Source organism: Oncorhynchus tshawytscha, linkage group LG10 (assembly GCF_018296145.1).
Source record: "Oncorhynchus tshawytscha isolate Ot180627B linkage group LG10, Otsh_v2.0, whole genome shotgun sequence".
Classification (NCBI taxonomy): Eukaryota; Metazoa; Chordata; class Actinopteri; order Salmoniformes; family Salmonidae; genus Oncorhynchus; species Oncorhynchus tshawytscha.
Window position 1 is genome coordinate 25,580,595 of NC_056438.1, and position 22,349 is coordinate 25,602,943.

At 44.2% G+C, this 22,349-nt stretch overlaps 1 protein-coding gene across 6 annotated transcripts in view; it reads right to left on the reverse strand.

Moving 5' to 3' along the window:
* Nucleotides 1-3,249: 3,249 nt before the first annotated feature.
* The window catches only part of dhx15 (DEAH (Asp-Glu-Ala-His) box helicase 15), a 33,982-nt gene continuing 14,882 nt past the window's right edge, over nucleotides 3,250-22,349 (reverse strand). For 4 of the 6 annotated variants that reach the window (XM_024434749.1, XM_024434747.2, XM_024434750.2 and 1 more), the window contains 8 exons: nucleotides 15,344-15,430; nucleotides 14,725-14,874; nucleotides 13,961-14,069; nucleotides 10,413-10,604; nucleotides 8,658-8,780; nucleotides 7,600-7,790; nucleotides 4,808-4,977; nucleotides 3,250-4,345 (listed from right to left, as the gene is read on the reverse strand). In XM_024434749.1, coding sequence (XP_024290517.1) covers nucleotides 4,228-4,345; nucleotides 4,808-4,977; nucleotides 7,600-7,790; nucleotides 8,658-8,780; nucleotides 10,413-10,604; nucleotides 13,961-14,069; nucleotides 14,725-14,874; nucleotides 15,344-15,430 — 1,140 coding nt within the window. In that variant the 3' untranslated portion in view covers nucleotides 3,250-4,227. The remainder of the gene's footprint in view (nucleotides 4,346-4,807; nucleotides 4,978-7,599; nucleotides 7,791-8,657; nucleotides 8,781-10,412; nucleotides 10,605-13,960; nucleotides 14,070-14,724; nucleotides 14,875-15,343; nucleotides 15,431-22,349) is intronic. The other 2 variants (XM_024434748.2, XM_042328395.1) reach the window with 2 other exon arrangements.

Here is a 22,349-nt window from a genome sequence, read left to right on the forward strand (position 1 = left end):
TGCCGTGGCAAACTGCGTTCTCGCCCACGTAGTCAGCTGCAGAAACATGAACCGTGCTGCTGCAAATGCTTCAGTTTTTGCCCAGCAACACAGGGGCAGCCATTTTTAAAAGAAATGGACATAAAGTACCTGCAATGGCAGAGGTGTCCCAGACACAGGCTGCCATTCAGGTGAGATGAACTGGACCCTTCATAGCCTTACTGAGAATATACAATGAGGTAGAGAAAGAGGGGAAAAAAGAGAAATGTCACAACAGGGAAAAACCAACAGAATTCACCCGCAACGGTCAGAGTGCATAAAGCACCATATATTAGGGAATAAGCACTAAATCTCAAAGAACTGCATCCACAGCCATTGACATTTTTCTTAAGGCATGATCTACCATAGAGGGACTAAAACGCCAGAGTTCATATAACTGTCAGGAGGCTTTAACTCTGAATAATATAGAGATTTTATGGAAGTTGCCGAGCCTCAAACAGAGCCAGCTGAAGCTGCCTTGGACACACACTGCGAAACCCCCTCAACCCAAAGCAGCCACGAGGGAGCCTTGAGGGGTGGAAGGACCCAAGATGCTCCACCAGTTGGGCTAGTCTTCTTTGGGACCTGGGCTGACCTGAGCCTGGGGAACAGCCCTGTCTTCAAGGCTCTCATCTCTAAGGAGTCCTGCGTCCAATTTCCTGTGGCTTCACGCACCGCCTCACACAGCGATGATGTGTTTCATTTGGGCTGCTGACCCATCGGATGACAGGGGAGTTCTCTAAGAAACTTCTCCAGGGCTCATCAAACTTTCTTAGCTAGAGAAGCAAATAAATATTAAATTCCTTTGTTCGAAGTTTGATAAGAACTAGCTGTCCAATCCCAATGACAAATTAGGAAGTGGACTGAAGAACGTTTAGAATGTTATTGGGTCCCGTTTCAAATTATTATGCAGCCTCATCAGTGGCTTGATAAAAGGTTGAGAGATTTTATGCAACTATAGTCCCTACCACTCCAACAGATGCAGGCAAAGAGATTTACACATCTTTTTAACCCTCAAACATTTGTAATTAACTCATCTATGATTACTTTGACTAAAAGTGATATCTGGAATTTTCCTGAAATGTGCAGACTTCAAGTTATTGGCTGATATACACTGAACAAAAATATTTTTAAAACGCAACATGTAAAGCATTGGTCGCCTGTTTCATGAGCTGAAATAAAAGATTCCAGAAATGTTCCATATGCACAAAGCTTATTTCTCTCAAATTTCTGTGCACAAATTTGTTTACATCCCTGTTAGTGAGCATTTCTCCTTTGCCAAGATAATCCATCCACCTGACAGGTGTAGCATATAATAAAAGGCCATTCTAAAATATGCAGTTTTGTCAAATCCCACAGACATCTCAAGTTGAGGGAGCGTGCAATTGGCATACTGCAGGAATGTCCACCAGAGCTGTTGCCAGAGAATTGAAGGTTCATTTCATTACCATAAGCCACCTCCAACGTAGTTTTAGAGAATTTAACAGTACGTCCAACCGGCCTCACAACCGCAGACCACATGTATGGTGTCGTGTGGGCGAGTGGTTTGCTGACGTCAACATTGTGAACAGAGTGCTCCATGGTGGCGGTGGGGTTATGGTATGAGCAGGCAGATGCTACGGACAACAGATACTGAGAGGAGATCCTGAGGCCCATTGTCGTGCCATTCATCCGCCTCCATCAACTCATGTTACAGCATGAAAATGCACGGCCCCATGTTGCAAGGATCTGTACACAAATCCTGGAAGCTGAAAATGTCATAGTTATTTCATGGCATGCATACTCACCAGAAATGTCACCCATTGCACATGTTTGGGATGCTCTGGATCGACGTGTACGACAGCATTTTCCAGCTCCAGCTAATATCCAGCAACTTCACACAGCCATTGAAGAGCAGTGGAACAACATTCTGCAATCAACAGCCTGATCAACTCTATGCGAAGGAGATATGTCGTGCTAAATTAGGCAAATGGTGGTCACACCAGATACAGACTGGTTTTCTGACCAAAAAGTATGTGAACACCTGCTCGTCGAACATCTCATTCCAAAATCATGGGCAATATGGAGTTGTTCCCCCCCTTTGCTGCTATAACAGCCTCTACTCTTCTGGGAAGGCTTTCCACTAGATGTTGGAACACTGATGCAGGGACTTGCTTCCATTCAGCCACAAGCATTAGTGAGGTCGTGCACTGATGTTGGGCAAATAGGCCTGGCTCGCAGTCTGCGTTCCAATTCATCCCAAAGGAGTTTGATGGGGTTGAGGTCAGGGCTCTGTGCAGGCCAATGAAGGCCTTCCCCAAACTGTTGCCACAAAGTTGGAATAACAGAATCGTCTAGAACGTCATTGTATGCTGTAGCGTTAAGATTTCCCAATCTGCCAAACTCAGATTCGTCCGTTGGACTGCCATATGGTGAAGCATGATTCATCACCCCAGAGAACGCTTTTCCAGAGTCCAAAGGCGGCGAGCTTTACGCCACTCCAGCCGCGCTTGGCATTGCGCATGGTGATCTTAGGCTTGTGTGCAGAAACCCCATGAAGCTCCCGACGAACAGTTCTTATGCTGACGCTGCTTCCAGAGGCCGTTTGGAACCTGGTAGTGAGTGTTGCAACCGAGGAGAGATGATTTTTATGCGCTACATGCTTCATCACTCAGCAGTCCCATTCTGTGAGCTTGTGTGGCCTACCACTTCGTGGCTGAGCCGTTGTTGCTCCTAGTAGTTTCCACTTCACAATAACAGCACTTGCAGTTGACCGGAGCAGCTTTAGCATGGCAGAAAATGTGACAAACTGACTTGTTGGAAAGGTGGCATCCTACGACGGTGCCATGTAGAAAGTCACTGAGCTCTTTAGTAAGGCCATTCTACTGCCAATGTTTTTCTATGGAGATTGTATGGCTGTATGATCAATTTAATAGTAGACCTGTCAGCTATGGGTGTGGCTGAAATAACCAAATCCACTAATTTGAAGGTATGTCCACATACACTATATATACAAAAGTATCTGTGACCAACAGATGCATATCTGTATTCCCAGGCATGTGAAATCCATAGATTAGGACCTAATTTATTTATTTAAATTGACTGCTTTCCTTATTTGAACTCTTTGAAATTGTTGCATGTTGCATTTATATTTTTGTTCAGTATGCAGAGTACATATCTATATGCACAAAAAATAACTAATTGACTTCCAAGGCCAAGCTTGAAAACCCCCCAAAAATGCCAAGACCTTCATTACAAATTATTACAGTTTATTCATGTTATTTAAAATGGATGACCAGGTGATTTCCCAGTCTGCACACCACTATAATCTCACATTTGTTCACACAAGGGGGATCTCCCTTGTGTCCATTAACATACATTAAAGGCCCTATGCATCTGTTTTTATATCAATATCAAACCTTTCTTGTTAAATAAGTACCTTACTGTGATAGTTTTCAATTAAAATGGTCAAAAAGAAAGCAATTTCTCAAGCAAGAACTTAGCTTGGACTGTCTGGAAGTGGTCTGAGTGGCGAGGGGAAAACGGAAAAATAGCTGTTATTGGCAGAGCTTTGGAACCCTTTCTTATTGGTCTATCAACTAATTTACAAAAGTCCATCCAATCAAAACAGAAAGTGTCAGCCTGAAATGTCAGGCTCTTTTCAAACAGCTCTTACACTAAATGGGCATTATCATTTTCACAGTATTATTCCAACCTCAAAAACAATATATAAAACACAAGACAATCACGTTTTTAACATTTCAACGTATTGAGCCCCTCCCCCTAACATAACACCAAAGTCTGGTAGCTATACAAGCAAGGCTGAGGGTGCTAAACCGTCCACGCTGGTATTTTTCCTTAAATTGAAGTCAAAGTTGGTTCAATGAATTAGCATGGAATGTCTCTACCTAAGTACATTTCAGTAAGAGTTCATACTTTGTAAAAAGGAATGTCAACATCTACATAAATGGTCATGCTTTACCATGGTCAATGGCAGTAACTGTGTTGACCGCTAACTCCTACCCGGATCGGCCGCAGTGCCAACCACCTGTTAATCACAAATGACTACAGGTGGTCAAAATAAGGAAGACCCAAACAAAAAGTATGAAAAGAATACATTATGAACCAATGAGAAGAAAAGGCTTTTGAAGAAAATGAAGAGTGCTCAGATAAAGAGTTCAGATGCCCTTAGTGCTGGTGGTGATGGTATTGTTCTCATACACACTTGTGTTAGTACTGAGAATATTCCTTGGTTGAGAGTTTAGCTACGATGCGCTCCAACTGTCTCTTGGCTTCACAGTTGGGGAAGTTTCCCATCTCATAGTACTGCGGGGCGATTTTCACCAGCCTGGGAAAGGACACAAATAAACAGTCATGAAATGTGTCTGGATTGTGTGTGTGTGTATTTGTGGGTGTGTGTGTGTGTGTGTGTGTGTGTGTATGTGTGTGTATGAGAGAAAGAGAAGGAAGGCTTTCTCTCCCAGGTACAGAGCGAGAGAAAGAGAGAGAGAGAGATCGGTGCAGACATGTAAACCAACAACGCGCACAGTCCCACAAACACATAAGGAGCGGGCTGAATGCTTCTTTTCTTTTTTACACACACTACTCACATTCTCACCAGTCTAGAAGGAAACATGAACACTAGAAGCTGTAGTCTCTCTCTCTGGAATATGGATCTAGGAGCAGGCAGGTTTGACTGCAGGCAAGCACATTCACAGACGCCTAGAAGAATCTAGGCGAGGACCGACTATAGTCAGGAGCACACGCACTAGACAAGATGGACCTGGGGCTAGGCAGGCAGTGAGCTTACCACTCTGGTTTGATGTCGGTGCAGGTGCGGATGTAGTTTTTGGTGGTCAGCACAAACTCATTGTACATCACCCACTCCGGCTTGTGGTCCAGCACAGTGGAGGGGTGCAGCTGGACCACCTGGTTGTCCTTCACAGTCAGGTAGTGGCCTGTACGCTCCAAATGGGCTACCTGTCAATCACATACAGAGACAGTAGGCTAGATAGTAGGCACTTGTTCACACAAGACTAACTACATTTCAAGAGGGCTTCCATTGACATTTATTAACAAAATCTCACTAATGCATACAGTATCAACTAATTTAAAGTCCATACACGAGGGATATGCATCTTTCTCTTTGAAGACGATTCAATGTGTATCTAGATACATGGGCTCCTATACGATACAGAAACAATACGTTTTAGTTTGAAATTATTTGGTGCGATTCGGTTTGATTAGAGGAATGAATCGATGCGGTTCGGTGGGATACGGTTCAATGCTCTAACATCTGTTGCATAAACACATTAATTTTCCATTTTCAATTCAAATCTGCTGAGCTGACTTGTGTGTCGAAATTATGTACAATATATGTCTATGGTGTATGTAGTCACCTGAGCTACTGTTAGATTGGGGGGCAATGTATGATTTTCTCTTTTGATCTGAATTAAACATGTTTTAGCTAGTAATGTATCAAATAATTAGCTATGGCAATGAATAAATAGCACCGTCTCAAAACGAATGGTTTTGGTCGTTATGTAATTATCAACTTGACCCTGTATATCTAAAACTGACCATATACACAGAATATTTAAAGCAAAACAACCAAAACTATTGCTGATGGGGAACCTGAACAATCGTTAAAAAAAATCCAATATAAGCCCCGATCAGCAGGTATAGGCTATAGCCAGATGAAAGTTGTCTCCGGTAGCTTACTTTTATTCCGGTAAAACACATTTTTCAACTGCACAATAACCTATCAAATTACATTGGTTTTCACTCAACTAATAAAGCCTAATATTGTGCAAGCCAGTTTACAAGCATTTGAATGCTGAAGGTGCCACGCAAATCTGCAAGATCAGGAATAGTCCGCCTACATCTTGTTGGTCTGCGCACGAAGCAGCACAGTGAGCAGTTTGACTCGGCTACTGATATTGCCTGGGGTGTTTCAGCATGAAAAATGACTTGTAGATCAATGACGTTCAACACAGTTACATGCTTAGTTTGACACTGATGAAGAGGACGTATCAGTTGGCACAAAAGAGTAGGTATTTTCAGAAGGTTGAGCAAAACGTTTTAGTGAACCGGCGATTCATAACGTTTGAATCTATGTTCTGACCGATGCATGCAACATTTGGATCGGTTTGAGGTCCCACAGACCGATGCACTCAAATCTTAAACATTTGAACCAGGGACCAATGCATATCAAACGTTACATCCCTACCATACACGCACAGAAACACAGTATCAAAGGTTTACTGATCAGGCACTCATGTTTTTTTTTTTTAAATCCTGAGGCGATTTAACATAGTTTTTTTTACCATCTATAATCCCTGCAGCCAAATCGGCCTATTCAGGTATGAACTAGACTGACCCCTTGGAATATAGTGTACATCTTAAAGTACAATGAACACAATCAATTACACAGAAAAAGGGAAGAAGAGGCAGCTCTGGGCTTAGGCGTTTTAACTTCAGCAGAATTTGCCAAGTTAAGGAGGGCGGTTCATTTTTGGTTTCCTTTCGGGGTACTTCAATATGCAGACGATGGCTGCTGTGATTAACGAGGCCAATCAATCAGTCTCAATAAAGACCTCTCCAAACAAAGATGTGCGCTCAAACGCCTCTGAACTGCAATATGAGCTACAAATGTGTCTTTGCGATAAAAGGTTAATGTTGACAAATATTGTTATATTAACGGCGTAATTCAACTTGTCAGGTCCCTTGTTTTCAGGTTCCCTCAGAAATGGACTTTCAACAAAATGTCATTTATTTTCCCTTAGCAGGCAGCAAATTGCCTTGAATTCTTATTATGTGTTTAACTGGTAGTGCCTGTGTGCGCACACTTAGGGGAGGCGATCCATTACAATAAGCATCTTGACGTGTTGTGTTTTAAGCAACAGTGTAAACACCTGTTAACTAAACAAACATGGTGAGTATCGAGAAAACACCACCAAGGTGAAGCACAAAAGCAGCGCTGTATCTTACTTCAGTCTTAAAGGGGCAATCTGCAGTTGCTACAAAGAATTTAACTTCTGTCTCGTGAGTTTAGTTCAACTGTCGTACCCCATCAGAACCCAAAATATAAGCTTGTTTTACGCCAATGTTTGTTAAAGTAAATGTAAAACTATAGCCTCAAAACATGGTTAAAACTATCATTTTTAGATCAGTCCTTGCATCCATAGCTCTGTGTATGAATTTGAGAGCGATTACATTTCTCCAGCCCCATCCCTCAGCTTTTTACTGAAACGTGGAGTACGCTTTGTTATTGTTTCAACTGTTGTTTGCTACTTTAAGGGATGGCATTAGTTTGACAAGCTAACAAGCTTATATTGAATACGGGTTATCTAACCATAAGTCAGTGGTACAGTGCTATTTTCCAATTTCAAAACATTGACTAGGGTTAACTGACTAATCCACATACTCTACTCTGGCCTGTGACATTTTTGGAACATGTACAAGGGACTAGCCAACTACCCAAAGGTCAAAACCAAGTGCTGTGTTGTTGGGAAACAATATGGTGCCATAGAGCATGACAACACATTCCGAGACAGAACCCTCTGGGCCCTTCCTTTCTCTGTTTGGCCAGTGAGCACTGACCTGCATGAAGAATCCTGTGACCAGCGCTCTGCGAATGTTGATGTAGTAGTCTCTGCTGGTGAACTCTGTGCTGCGGCGGGGCAGGCTGAAGCGGTCCATGATCCGGGACAGCTGCTGGCGCACGTTGTCGGCCGACATCAGCGACCTGTAGTTCACAAAGTTGTCGTAGCACCACTGTGTCGACTCATGGTCTGTGAGAGGTGAGATATAGATTTACAGTGCCTTCAGAAAGTATTCACACCCCTTAATTCTTCCATATTTTGTTGTGTTAAAGCCCGAATTGTAAACTAAAGTAAAACTACAAAACATTTGACAAAGAAATTAACTTTTTGTCCTGAATACAAAGTGTTATGATTGGGGCATATCCAACACAACACATGAGTAGCACTTCATATTTTCAAGCATGGTGAAGGCTGCATCATGTTATGGGTATGCTTGTCATCTGCAAGGACTAGGGAGTTTATGATAAAAATAAATGGAATAGGGCTAAGCAGATTCTACAGGAAAACCTGTTTCAGTCTGCTTTCCAACAGACATTGAGAGACAAATTCACCTTTTAGCAGGACAATACCTTAGCACACAAGGCCAAATATACATGGGACCTGCTTACCAAGACAACATTTAATGTTCCTAGTTACAGTTTTGACTTAAAATTGTCTTGAAAATATCTGGCAAGCAATGATTACCTACCAACTTGACAAGAGCTTGAATATTTTTTTAAAGAATAATGTGCAAATGTTGTACAATCCAGGTGTGCAAAGCTCTTAGACTTACCCAGAAAGAGTCACAGCTGTAATTGCTGCCAAATGTGATTCTAACATGTTCAGACTCAGGGGGTTGAATACTTATGGAATCAAGATAGTGTTTTATCTTTCACAAACGTTTTACAAAAGTTTGAATTTTTCTTCCACTTTGACATTGCAGAGTATTTTGTGTAGATCGTTGACAAAAAGGCACTGTATGTTAGGTAACATTAAGGTTGGCTTACCGGACACAGATTAAGCCTAGTCCTGAATTCTAATAAAGCATGCTCAATGGACATTCTGTGGGACACGTACTCTGTTTGAAGGCGTGGTAGACATTGAGGAGGGTCAGGTGGTCTCCGTCAATGTGGGCGAAACGCATCTTGGACTCGTCGGCCGCCTTCCTAGCCTCCGTGGGTCGTACGAAGCACTGTGGGACTAAACAAGGTTGGTATGGGCCCCAACACAGCCGCCCATAGGGATGAGTTAAGCAATTCCCACAGAGAAGAACAAGGCCTCGGGTCAGAGAGGCCAGAGAGAGCACTTCACGGGGCAGAGCATTGCCACAGGTGCGTGTCGGAAGAAGGGGGTGAAGGGGGGTGGGAGAAGGCAAAGGAGGGTTGGCTTTCTCCTGCTTTGCGCAGGATTGAGGTTAGATGTTTTACGAGCTGCATACTGTAAGACCTAACCTCAGCCAGGGTATGAGAGGGGCATAGAAAGGGGCTCCAACCCCTAAAACATTATCTTTACTCAAACTGTTTGGGTAAAGGGCATTTATGAGGCTAGCCTGCATCTGACTCATAAGCTCTTTAAGCGGTGGTGCAGAGGGACACCAAAGAAAGTGTCCTCTTAACCACTCAATCTTTGCCTGAGCACTTTAGAGGGAAACCCATGGTCTTGCATCCACGCGGAAAAGCACTTGTACATCAAAAGGCTGCATCAAACACCTCCCGCCTTCCCAAAACTTGTTGTGAGCAGCCTAACATTAAAACATGCTCCATCGTGGGCTTAACGGGTGAAAGCTGAGTGTTTATCGATTCGAACCCCTACACTTGGTTGCCTGGGCGATGCGAGGCCTAGTATCCACTGCTGACTCGGTAATGAACTCAGCAGAAAACCGGGTTCCTTGACACACCAGTTATAGATGTGCAGCCTGTCCAAACAGCTAGTTAAATTCCCTTTCCCTCTGTTCAAAAGCATCGGATTCATCTCAATGAGCAGCACTCTGCTTTGGCAAGCCTAAAGTGCAATTACTGCCACAGCACATTGGTGCTGCTCCGACTATAAACTCATTAATTTACTGTAGACACGCATTTTTCCTGCCTGACAAATATTAACTGACTGACACCACCAACTCCTTCTGCTCTACTCTTTCTTCCTCACTGTGTTCAATGGGGTCGTGTGCAAAGTTAAGGCCCATTAGAGATTAAATTTGCTATCAGCCGCAAGTCAAATCACATTCATCAACATCGTTATTGAAATTCACAGTTGCAGAGATGGAGTTCAGATTACACCCCCTATACACAGCTCTTTTTAGAACTCCATCAGTACTAGAGTGATGTCATTGCTACATTGACAGAGGCATGGTTTTATGTTCTTTCCCGGACAAATATGTTTTTCTAACGAACCAGGTGTGAAATGCTCGGACCAGCTCTAGACACCAGACAAACAAATCTAATGTCAACAACTGCATATCAAAGGCTAGATAGAGTAGGGTCTTCATGTTGTGTCTGCAGAAACAATCACATTAAAGTCTTGAGTTTCAGGAGAAGTTCATGACTTTTTTATTTTACTTAACTAGGCAAGTTCATGACTTTAAACATATAATCTAATTATCTGCAAAACCTGTCTGGTGATATAGACTAAACAAGAAAGGGGTCAAGGGTGAAGGGATCATCGTCTGGACAACTAAGAGAAAAAAAATTGCAGATGCAGGGCACTGAATCCATCTTTTGTGGAGGATGAAGGGCAAATTTGTCAAGAACATACAACTTTCACAGGAAAATTAGTGTGCACAATAATGACGGTGGCTTGTGATGGGCATACCACACTTTTCTCCCTGAGTATTACCTGACAGCATGGCTGTGATGGACAGGATCTCATTGGAGCAGTTGAACTCGCAGGAGGCAATCACCATCTTGGCTAGCTGCGGGTCTAGGGGGAACTCGGCCATCATGGAGCCTAGCTCCGTCAAGTCGCCGTCATCGTTGAGCGCCGCCACATAGTTGAGCAGCTCCAGGGCCCGCATCAGGGTTTCCGGTGCTAGAGGGAGACGAGAGGGAGACGAGGGTAAGAAAATATTTGTGCTATTGTCAACTGCTGCCATCTTGGACCAGGTCTTTTCACACAAAAATGTGATTTTATATCAAATGAGAGTAACCTGGATAAATAAGGTTTAAATAAAGAAAGGTTTAAATAAGAAATTGAAGAGAAGCACAGGAAGCGCAAGGGATGGCATAGGAGGAAAGTGAAAAAAAGAAACAGCAGAGGAAGATGGAAAGAACATAAGGGGAGATTAAAACAAGCACCTCTATATGTGATGGCCGGTTACCCCGAACGGAAACTTTAATGGTGGAGGGGAGACTCATTTTTCATCTTCAGCTCCGCTGATTCAAAACAACTCTAATGCAATTACAGGGGAACCCTTCACTTAATGCATCAAAACAGGGCTCCCACGTTTGGTTAAAAGATTTTCCCCAAGATGCAATTATTGACCTTCGGCTCGGGAAAACTGAAGCCTAATGACCAGTTGCATGTCAACTGAAAATTAGCTTCGGCTTCAGCTGAGGGCCATGTTGTTCACTTTACTTTCTCTCAAACAAGGAATCAAAAAAAGCCTTTTTCAAAATACAAGCAGGTATTTTCTTATGACGAACAAATCGATTCGGGGCATCAAACCTACTTTTGTTATAGAAAAGTGAGATCTAGCCACATTACTTTATCAATGGCTTGTGGCAGAAGCACTCCTTTTGGAGGAAAATCAGATTTTGCAGTATCTGTAACATGATGCACAAGTGTAGAAATGCAATCTATACATGATGCACCTCATCAGAAATAAACTATTGACCACCTTAATACATGAGAATCCAATATATTAACCAAGGGCCAAATCAATGGGACTAAAGGCTGAAAGGTACATTAAACTCACATTGGCTTTGAAATGTACTACTCTGCAAATGTCAAGAGGCAAATGAATCCCACCTTAAGGCTGGTCCTTCCTGTAAATCGCTACTGATTTCTCTGGGACTTTATGTGATTTGGTGAGCCGCTTCACGCCACTGCCACTGTGCTTATTGAGCGTGGAGCGAGGCAGGTTGACAGAGAAATAGACTGGCCGCTCGTGTGCTCCCTGGTTACAGGGTGGAAACCAAGGTTCTCCATTAAGATTCAGGCCTAACTCAAATGCAACACAAACTAAAAGCCAATGGCCTCCATGCCTGGGTTCTTTGGTTAACCTTAAAATATATGGACCTCTCCAATCCTTGCCCACTCCAAGGTATCTCCCTGCCTGCACCGTTTCATTGCATACAGCCACAGAAGAGAGCAGCAGCTCAATGACAGTGTCCCCACTTGCCTTAATGACAGCAGCACAAACCCAAGTCGTGATTAAATCCTTTTAATGTGCCCAAATTGATGATAAATTAAAACAAATGGCTGATGGGACTCATCCCCGCACCATCGTAGCAGCAGAGGTTTTCAATCGTCTCAAGGAAGCATTCCATCTCTCAAGCCCTTTGAGGAGCTGACATTTTATTCATTGGGTTGTCTGGCCTCATCAGTCAGATGACGGTGTGTGGACAATCCAAATGGCTACAGACTAAGGCAGGGGTTCCCAAACCTTTTTTGGTCCACAACCCCATTTGTGATCCCAATTTTTTTTTGCAGCTCAATATTTACTTTTTTAATTGGGACTAGCGCTCTGGTCTAGCGTTTAGAGCGTTGGGCCAGTATTTCAGAGTTTCTCTCACGACCCCATTTTTCAAAATCAGGCGACGCCTAGTTTGGGAAACGCTGGGCTAAGGAGCAAAACATGTTCCAATCATGCCCCTCTACCCGGAGACCCACATCCATTGCTCTCTTTAACCAGTTCCAGAGATCCACTTGGCTGAACCCAAAACTCTGGCATAGCCATCCTGGGAGTGGTTCTTCTGCACCGCATGTCAAATTGACCTGTGCGCCGGCGAGATACAAAGACTTTTCTTGGAGGAGAAGCTTTGAAGTGCGTTGGAGCGAGGGCACAGCATACTCCGGCTATTCATCTTTCTAGTCCAATCAGCTCGTGTTCCCGGGGCGCTAAGCAGCTAGTTAGACGGACCCAGTGCCTCCACTGACAGCGTGTAGAACTTCCAGGGACAGCCTTTTTTTCTAAGTGGATGAATAAGGTAATCATTCCTTCCCCTCATTCCCAGTTAGACTAAATGGACAAGGCTTGAGTGGACCAGGCGGGGGGCTAACCCTTAAGTGCTAGGAGACGTATAGTTGTGGGAGAGAACTGAAGGGGGTGGGTGGCGGAGGTTGGGGGAATAGGTCAGTCACGTTTCATTGGCGGAATATAAAGAGAAGGCAATAGCCAAGGTGATACCGGGGCTATTGATGTAACCAATTTCATTCTCAAAATGGTGTTTGGCGCCGTGGATGGGGAGAGATGGGTTTAATCTCGGAGGTGAGATGAAAACTGTATTAAGGTGGTGGGGGGGTCTGGGGTTGAGGCTATGGACAGAGAGTCCGAGGGGGGGGGCAGTTCTCCTTGGGGAGAGTAAGAACACACGCATGGTGTGTTGGCTCTGGGGCTGCTGGGAAGAGAAGTAAGTGACATTGGGATGAGACAAGGCACCTCTTGTGTGTTTTGGCCAGGCTCCAGCCCAGTGCAGATGAACAGGGGGAATAGGGGGTGCCTGGAGAAGCGACAGCCCAAACACACATCGACTGACCAGCCAAACTACTCCTCCCTAGTCACTACACCATGTCCACCCACAGCGGATAGAAACAGACTTGTTTTGACAGTGCAGTTTAACTACCTATTCCGGCAAAGGAGCAAAGAACCACAAGGTCCAATGTGGCCATTATGCTCAACTTCCAAGACAGAACAATTATTTTAGACTCTACAAACACTCCACATTTTCTCTTTTTCATTTTTCTAAGCTCATAGCTGACCCAGATTGGGTGTCATACATCAAACATTTTCAGTTCAACAAAAATGTTTTTGTGGACCTGAGATGTACCCGTCCATGTCTATTCATTAGCCCTTAAACAGATGATTCTGTGATTGAAATGAGACAGAAATTCACCATGGTGTTATCTATCAAAACCCAAACTTTACAACTTGAGGCCCTATTCAATCAATCTCCGTAACTGGGTTTCCAGGATAAGTCAAGAACATTAATCTCTTTTAAGTAAAAAAAAAAAAAGTCATGTTTGGCTATGTGATTTACACTGTGAAACAAAGATAAACTCAGCAGCATATACAATCACACTGTGTACACACACTGTGCAGAAAGAAATTAATTTAGCCTTGACTGAGATTGACTGAATAGGTCCCCTAGTAACACAAAAACAAGATATTAACACAACAAAAAAGATCTATCCCTTTTGTCAAAATGCAATAAAAGAGTTCTTACCTGGTGGGTCCATGAAGTCGAAATGGACCAAGTCGTCGATACCTAGCTTCTTGAGCTGCAGCACGACCGAACCCAGGTTGGACCTCAAAATCTCTGGATACGTGTTGTCCTGTGACAGAAGAAAGGGAAACCGGAGGAGACAGTTTCAAATCAAAACAAATTAGTAAGGGTGCTGATTATCTCGTTACACGCACTCGTACGTCAAAGTGAACAGAAAATAGAAGTCTAGGGCCGCTTGAAGGGCTATTTAACTTGTTTTAAAATGCCCTCTGCCAGTCGGTGTGTCGTTAAAGAATTACCCTGTTAAAGTGGAGGACTGGGTCTTTCACGTGTTCATTTGTCACAGGGGAGGGGGGGGTGTCCGTGTCACTGGTGCAGGTTATTAAAAAGGGCTGTGGGTGATTGGTGGGGAATCCAGCTGTCAGAGTGAAAAGGGCTGAATAAGGAATAGGAGACTTGTGTTCTAAGTGGAAATACTGGATAGCTGGGAAATGGAGATGTTTATTTTCAGTGTACAGGTATAATTAAGCCTCATATGCCTTTTCTCTGTATAGTCTAGAGGTACAAGTGCACTGCACTTATAAGAATCACGGATACAAGTAAGCAATAAACAACGTTGCTCTATACACTCTCTGGAAATAATGTAAGATGTAGGTATCTCGACCTGGGGACATTAGAATTCCTAAGCAGCTTCAAATAATCAAATCGGTTATAGACAATTCATCTGGGACTACTATAATTCTTATTGCAGTACCACTACTAACCTGCATCTCGGTCTTGTAGGCCTTCTCTGTGTAGAGGCGGAAGCACTTCCCTGGGCGTGTCCTCCCGGCGCGCCCTGCCCTCTGCTGGGCCGAGGCTTTGCTGATGGCCGTCACCAGGAGGGACTCCACTCTGATACGAGGGTTATACACCTGGAAGGAACAGCAAGGGGGACAGGTGAGGTATTCAGAGGATTCAAATCACTCTTTTCACAAACACAGGTGCACAATAATTTACAAAAGGGATGAGGCATAGGGGGCATCATGGTTGAGAAATAGACCAGCATTTATATGCAGGTTACAGGGGGAAATTGAGTTTCTCACATACACAAGAGACACTAACACACATATTCCCAAATCACATACAAGCACAAACACACATGCACACATAATCCAACCGGGAAAATATATCATCTCTGATTGAGCCACGTGTATGACTTGGCTCTGGGCTAGAGAAATGTCAGAGGAATAAATAACAGGCTTTTCCATCTCTGCCGCTGTCAGGTGCAGCGCTGCTCTGTTTATCTGGGGATTTTCAGGCAACAGAGGCAGATGATCGGAGAAGATTAGGCTAAGGAGGGGTGGATGGGGGTGACGCAGGGGAGGAAGGACAGCGGCAAACCTTTTGCTTGGCAAATCCGGGATCAATTACAAACACCACACCGTCAATGGTCAGGGATGTCTCAGCGATGTTTGTCGAAACCACGACCTGCGAAAATTAGTACAGCTGGGTTTAGAGTAAGTCGTTAGGGAGGAGTTGTGGGAAAGGGAGAGTAACATGGGTCGAGGCCCTGTAATGGAATGGCACTATTCAATCACTCACTCACTCACTCATTCCGGTATTTGGTCATTTGATAGGTTAATAATTCAGTCATTCACATATTCATGAATTCTCAATTTTGACACCGAGTCTAGTCATAAGGTGTTGAATATGTGAGGGAAATGATTAGGTCATAGGTCAAAACCTACTGCCATTGGGGGAGGTCAAAATATCTTAGTATAAGAGCGAGACGGAGCAAATGTTTTAATAAAAGGAAATATGACCAATAGTTAATTTGTGGCCCCATACAAATCCCCCTTTAGTGGAGACACTACTCAACACTCAAGTCACTACACTTCTACAGCGAGCACGCATCAACATCTGAATGAATTAAGTTCTGCAGACACTTCCATGGCCCATCGCAGACACACTGTCTAATAGGACCCAACAGGGGAGTACTGCAACAGTTGTTGCAATCAAGTCGAATGAGGCGTCTGCAAACTGCAGCGGGCTGCCTCGCCGCTGAGTGTCCCTTCCACATGTATTACCACTGCTCTTTTTGGAGGGGGTGCCGCTGTCAGCTCGCAGCACGCTACCAGTCTCCACGAGATGTCATCTTCTCTCTTACAAAAAGCCCCTCCCACAGGTCTTCAAAATTACAACAAATAATTGATGTAATAGTTCCTTTTCCAGCGGGTGGCCTGCATTTAAAATGCAGTTCTTTCAGAATCACTGTGTACGTTGACGTTCATCCTCCGAGATTATAGTCTGACAAGACTGGAGGAATTTGTTTTAGATTAAAATGAAAGTTGCGGTGAAAAATGAAAGGAAATCAAATTCTGACTTGCTTTCTGAGTAATGGAGCCTGTCGCCTTCAACAAACAAAGCAACACGCGGATGTTTCATGCGCCCCAAGGTGCAGGCGTCATGTGGCAGCAAGAGAGCGCCCACCAAATTAAAATCACTCACTCCAGCAATCAGAGATGTGCTCAAAACCCACCTCGAAATAGAAGCGAAGTTGCATTAAAATTAATAAGCTCGGAGGATTGCGGCAATTATGTTTAGAGTCACAAAAAATGAGTCACGGCAAAATGAGGCTCTAAACTAGAGCAGGTGATGAGAACAGAGATTTGTTTTCAACTGCTTCAAAGCCAAGGAGGGGGTTTTCTTTTCCTATGATTCCCCATTTCCAAGTATAATGTTAGAAATATTACAGCTGGGTTTCTTTAGGAGAAATTCCTCCGAGGTAACACATAGTAATACTTAGAAGAAGCAGAGGGGAGACGAGGAGGGAAAAAAGCCCACTCCTCAGCTGTCAGAAGGGTGCGTCGGTTGATCAAAGCATCAGGGCCCGGCTGCAACATTTATTTTCCCTAAAATGTAATAGGGTGCAGACAAATACTGCGTAAGGGAGGGGAGAGAAGGAAGAGAAATAACAAATGAAAAGCCGTTTGGGTTGTGGTATCAACGCAAACGGGGAAGCTGCTGTGGAGTTGCACGTTTCCCAGTCCCAGATCTTTTTCTATTACAATTATCCCCTATAGCAAGGCTGTCTATGAGCAATGACAGCTGAATCGGAGCACCGAAATCAAATGAGTCACATCACCCTATGGGTCTCTCTCTGTCAGCGTTTACACAAACAGGAGAGGAGGGGAGGAAGGCAGATCTGCAGCTGCTCTCACGCGAGCCTTGACCGCCGCTGGGGGGGTGTTCCCGTTATGTAACGATAGAGCCTGATTGGCCCCAGAACCCTTCGAACTATGTTGTGCACCATGGCACTGGAGACTGGAGTCAGACAGGCAGAAACCTGCTGTACTGGGAACTTCCACTCCCACTCCAATGTCTCAGCATAATGTGGAGAGGAGGGGAGGAAGGTGGTAATAAAATTGCTTCATTGCAAATTCTGTGCACTGCCACTTCTTTCATATAGAAAAGTAATACCAGTTCAACTACAAGCACAGGAAAGATGCTAATAATGAAAGTTGCCAATTTACATTAAATCTCCAAAAGCATTGAACACAGGCGTGAGAAACATTCTCCCAAGGAAAAAGACAGCATCACTTTCCTCTAACAAATCTGCCAATCATGTACTTAATTTGTTAGTGTACATGTGGCTTGTATGTGAATGCATTTCGTTAATGCTTTCACATCTCTTGATCAAACATTTGCCGGTACAAAAATACTTCTGAGAGTTATCATCCATTGATATGGGTCCAAAACAGATTGAGCACTTGCCGCCCATCCTGCGTAGCTCCGTTTCGTTTGGCTGTCTAAAGCTGTGAGCCTTAAAGGCTTTTCAAAATCCTACCTTTTAAGCGAGGATTTCTCTCCAGCCAGAGAATGGCTGACTGTTTAGTTATTAATGTCTTGGACATTTTTTGGGGGCCCAGCCCTCGGCCTTGTGTAATTCTGCCGTTAGAAGTAGAAGCATTCTGCTTTCTATTCATGCTGAGGAGAGAGGCAGCAGCCAAAGACGACCCATTTTAAACCTGTCAGAAGGCAGCCTGGCCAAGCCAACGGTCACTTCGATTAGTTTACACCTCCCCCTCGGGAGGGATGTACATCTTGATCGGATTGAACACTGGAGGTGCATTGCAAGAATCAACGGTGGCAGGTATCACTTCACAATACGTCTGAGGGGATCTCTTTGAACTAAGAGGAATCAACCACCTTTTGAAACAAAATGACATGCTGACAACTAGAGAAAAACTGTAATTAAACCAAAACCAATTGCTTGGCAAAGAGTTCAAGACATTAAGAACACCTAGCCATATTCAGTGACCCGTAGGTGTGGAGAAATTGCGTCTTCTTTGAGTCAATGACCCAGCTGATAAGCAATCTTGAACAAAGTTGGCTAGCCTAGCATGGACCGGCAGGTTGGGCCATCATCTCTGGAAAACAACAATGTCGGCCAACATTTCCCCAAAAGGAACGGGTGGCAAGGAGCACTTCGTATCCTGTTCAAAGGGAGCTGTGAAAGGTTCAATGGGATGACTCCCACCAGTTTAGGCCAATGACCTGTACATCAGGGAAGAGTAAGTCAGTGCTTTAGCAGCTGCCACAGTAGCTAGCCTGTCTCCTCACATTTCATAACCATAAAGGAGGGCCTCTCATTGACTGCATTGATTCAGAATGCGTCTGGAGGCTGGGGCCTGTTACACAGAGAAGCACAGTGCGGCTCCTTCCTGTCTGTCTGTCAGCTGTATTGAGCGTTCCAGACTTTTCATCAGTAATATCATTAGAGCATCATCTCTGCGCATTATTTCTGGGTTATTAACCTGCAGGGGGTGAGCACTGTGGCTAACAGGGGCCATCTTTCACTCCAACCCTCTGGGAGGAACCGCCTGTTGAAAAATAAAACCTTCCCTTGATTGGTAAAAATGACAATTTGGGCCCTGCCACATCAGTGACTTACTGGAATGGATCCCAGCGGGCGTGCGTCGCTGACTATTGAAGGGATATCCACACACGTGAGGATGATAGAAAACAAACCTAACGCTAAACAAGAGCCCATTTGTCAAAAGCGCATAATGATGATACTTTGAAAGGGAGAGGGGGGGATTAAAGTCTTTGCTAGTAATCACAGTGAATTGAAGCTCCAACACTAAATCATTAAAATGTTCTAAAATGGGAGATCAGTGGCTTTTCTGGGGAGACATGACGGGCAAGCAAGTTATGTTAATGGAGGGAGTGCTTAATGCAGCCATTAGCATGCGGGACAGCAGAGGCCGGGAGCCTTAATTCTTTCATTGCCTCTCCTTGGACTTGCTTGGGTGACATCTCACCTCAGCTAAGGCTCAGCCACTGATGGCGTCAGACTGACAACAGAAGGCCAAACTCACTCTTGTGCATGCTTTTGTCCATTCAAGACAAATGCCATTGGCTGCCACTGCTACATTCAAGACCCTTGACCAATTAAGCTTAGCGAAAGACCAGAATTGATGATATTCATCAACCTGGACATTGAGTGAAAGCAAGTCATATGGTGTTCAATGATCATTGCGACCTACACGGTCATTCTAGCCTCACTCTCCCCTTTTGCAATGTAAGTTCAGACACCGACAACAGCTCACCTCCATGTGACAGTCCCTTCAGGCCAGGTATGGGGGACAACATGAAGAAAAAACTACCTGAGAGGTAGCACGCTGTTGAGACGGTCTGTAAACACCAGGGAGGAGTCTGGCACTGCTGAGAGTGCATATTGGGAAGAGGTTCTTTGTTCAAAGAATTGTTGAATGCAAATTTACAGCCACTTACCAATTCTCCCAACCATCCAAAACACCCCGTCCCAATCTACTAAGATGTGGAGGTGGCATCCAAACCACTCCCTGTGCTGCCTGTGTCCTTCTTTCATGTCAACATCCCTTTGAACAGCGCAAGCAAACACAGGGATGATGTTTGAACTTTGGAAAGATCCCAGGCCCTAGCTTAGGCCAAACTGTTGAGCCTCCTTTACACAAAACACACACACGTGGAAGAGAGAGATAAAATAATGTCACACCAGGAGGGTGAGCGAGGAAGGCCGGAGCAAGCATTTCATCCGACTCGTCTTGAACAGCAGGAAAAGAGGGGCCTGTCAAAATGCTGTGGGTCAAAACGCAGCGGTAGAAAGGAACGTGATGACAGCAGCCTTCCTAGACTTGCCTTCGGAAAGTACTCAGACCCCTAAACTTTTTCCACATTTTGTTACGTTACAGCCTTATTCTAAAACTGATTAAATATATGTTTTTCCCCTCAGAAATCTACACACACCACCCCATAACGACAAAGTGAAAACAGGTTTTTAGAAATGTTTGCAAATGTATTAAAAACAAAACACAAAAATACCTTATTTACATAAGTATTCAGACCCTTTGCTTTGAGACTCGAAATTGAGCTCAGGTGCTTCCTGTTTCCATTGATCATCCTTGTGATGTTTTTACAACTTGATTGGAGACAACCTGTGGTAAATTCAATTGATTGGACATGACTTGGAAAGGCACACCTGTCTATATAAGGTCCCACAGTTGACTGTGCATTTCAGAGCAAAAACCAAGCCATGAGGTTGAAGGAATTTTTCGAAGAGCTCCAAGACAGGATTGTGTCGAGGCACAGATCTGGGGAAGGCTACCAAAAAATGTCTGTAGCATTGAAGGTCCCCAAGAACACAGTGGGTTCCATCATTCTTAAATGGAAGAAGTTTGGAACCACCAAGACTCTTCCTAGAGCTGGCCGCACGGCCAAACCGAGCAATCGGGAGAGAAGGGCCTTGATCAGGGAAGTGAACCCAAGAGTTCCTCTGTGGAGATGGGAGATGGGAGAACCTTCCAGAAGGACAACCATCTCTGCAGCACTCCACCAATCAGGCCTTTATGGTAGAGTGGTGAGATGGAAGCCACTCCTCAGTAAAAGGCACATGACAGCCTACTAAAGACCCTCAAACGATGAGAAACACGTTTCTCTGGTCTGATGAAACCAAGATTGAACTCTTTGGCCTGAATGCCAAGCGTCACGTCTTGAGGAAACCTGGCATCATACCTACAGTGAAGCATGGTGCTGTGGGGATGTTTTTCAGTGGCAGGGACCGGGAGACTAGTCAGGATTGAGGGAAAGATGAACGTAGCAAAGAACAGAGAGATCCTTGATGAAAACCTGCTCCAGAGCGCTCAGGACCTCAGACTGGGGCCAAGGTTCAACAGGACAACGACCATAAGCACACAGCCAAGACAATGAAGGAGTGGCTTTAGGACAAGTCTCTGAATGTCCTTGCGTGGTCCAGGCAGAGCCCGGACTTGAACCCGATCGAACATCTCTGGAGAAACCTGAAAATAGCCGTGCAGCAATGCTCCCCATCCAACCTGACAGAGCTTGAGAGGATTTTCAGAGAGGAATGGGAGAAACTCCCCAAATACAGGTTGGATGAAGGGTCCCTTGGTTAAAGGGTCATACCCAAGAAGACTCAAGGCTGTAATCGCTGCCAAAGGTGCTTCAACAAAGTACTGAGTAAAGGGTCTGAATACTAATGTAAATGTGATAGTTTTTTTTTTATATATACATTTGCAAAATAAATATGGGGTATTGTGTGTAGATTGATGAGAGGAGAAAAAAAACAATTAAACCAATTTTAGAACAAGGCTTTAATGTAACAAAATGTGGAAAAAGTCAAGGGGTCTGAATACTTTCCAAATGCACTGTCTATATAAAAATGATCAGGCGGTGACTTCATTATTCCAAATAAGTCATCAATAATCTTTCGGGGCTCCGATGACAGCCAAATCAGCCTCAATTGGGTAGGCAGCACACAATGAGTCATTCATCAAATCCCAGTCAGATGTTGGGGCAAATGTTCGCAAATTACTGGCGGTGTGACAGGGTTTTGATATTCCATCAGATTCCTTGCCAACAGCGTGGCCGTCCAGGTGGTTCCACTGCTGTGATTATAGTGCGCTCGTTTGAACACCGAGCCATAAACAAAACGCTGGACAGGTTTGCGGCCCGTATTAATAATGGAACATGAAGTCGAAGGGCCGTACATTGCTCTGTGGGACCAGTTCAGGACAAGGGAACAAGAAGAGGGGAATGTTCACACATTCTTTTGTAGATGAGCAAAGTTCCGGTAATGCATGCTGCCTTTCCCTGGCACTGAGAAGACCAGATGATTGTGGCCTCTGTTCTCTGAGAGAGAGGCTGTGCAAAACCAATAGAGGAGTGCAAGAGATTAAAAGACTGTGGCTTCAGTGCTTTCCTCAGGCATGGAGGGAGTGAGTAATACCCCAGTTATATTTTAGAGCAGGGAATCATATGCTGACAAAAGCAGCATATGTTGTGTGAGTCAGTCCTGCACCAAAGCTGAAGCGGGAAAACAGTTTTTCTAACCCCCCCTCCCACT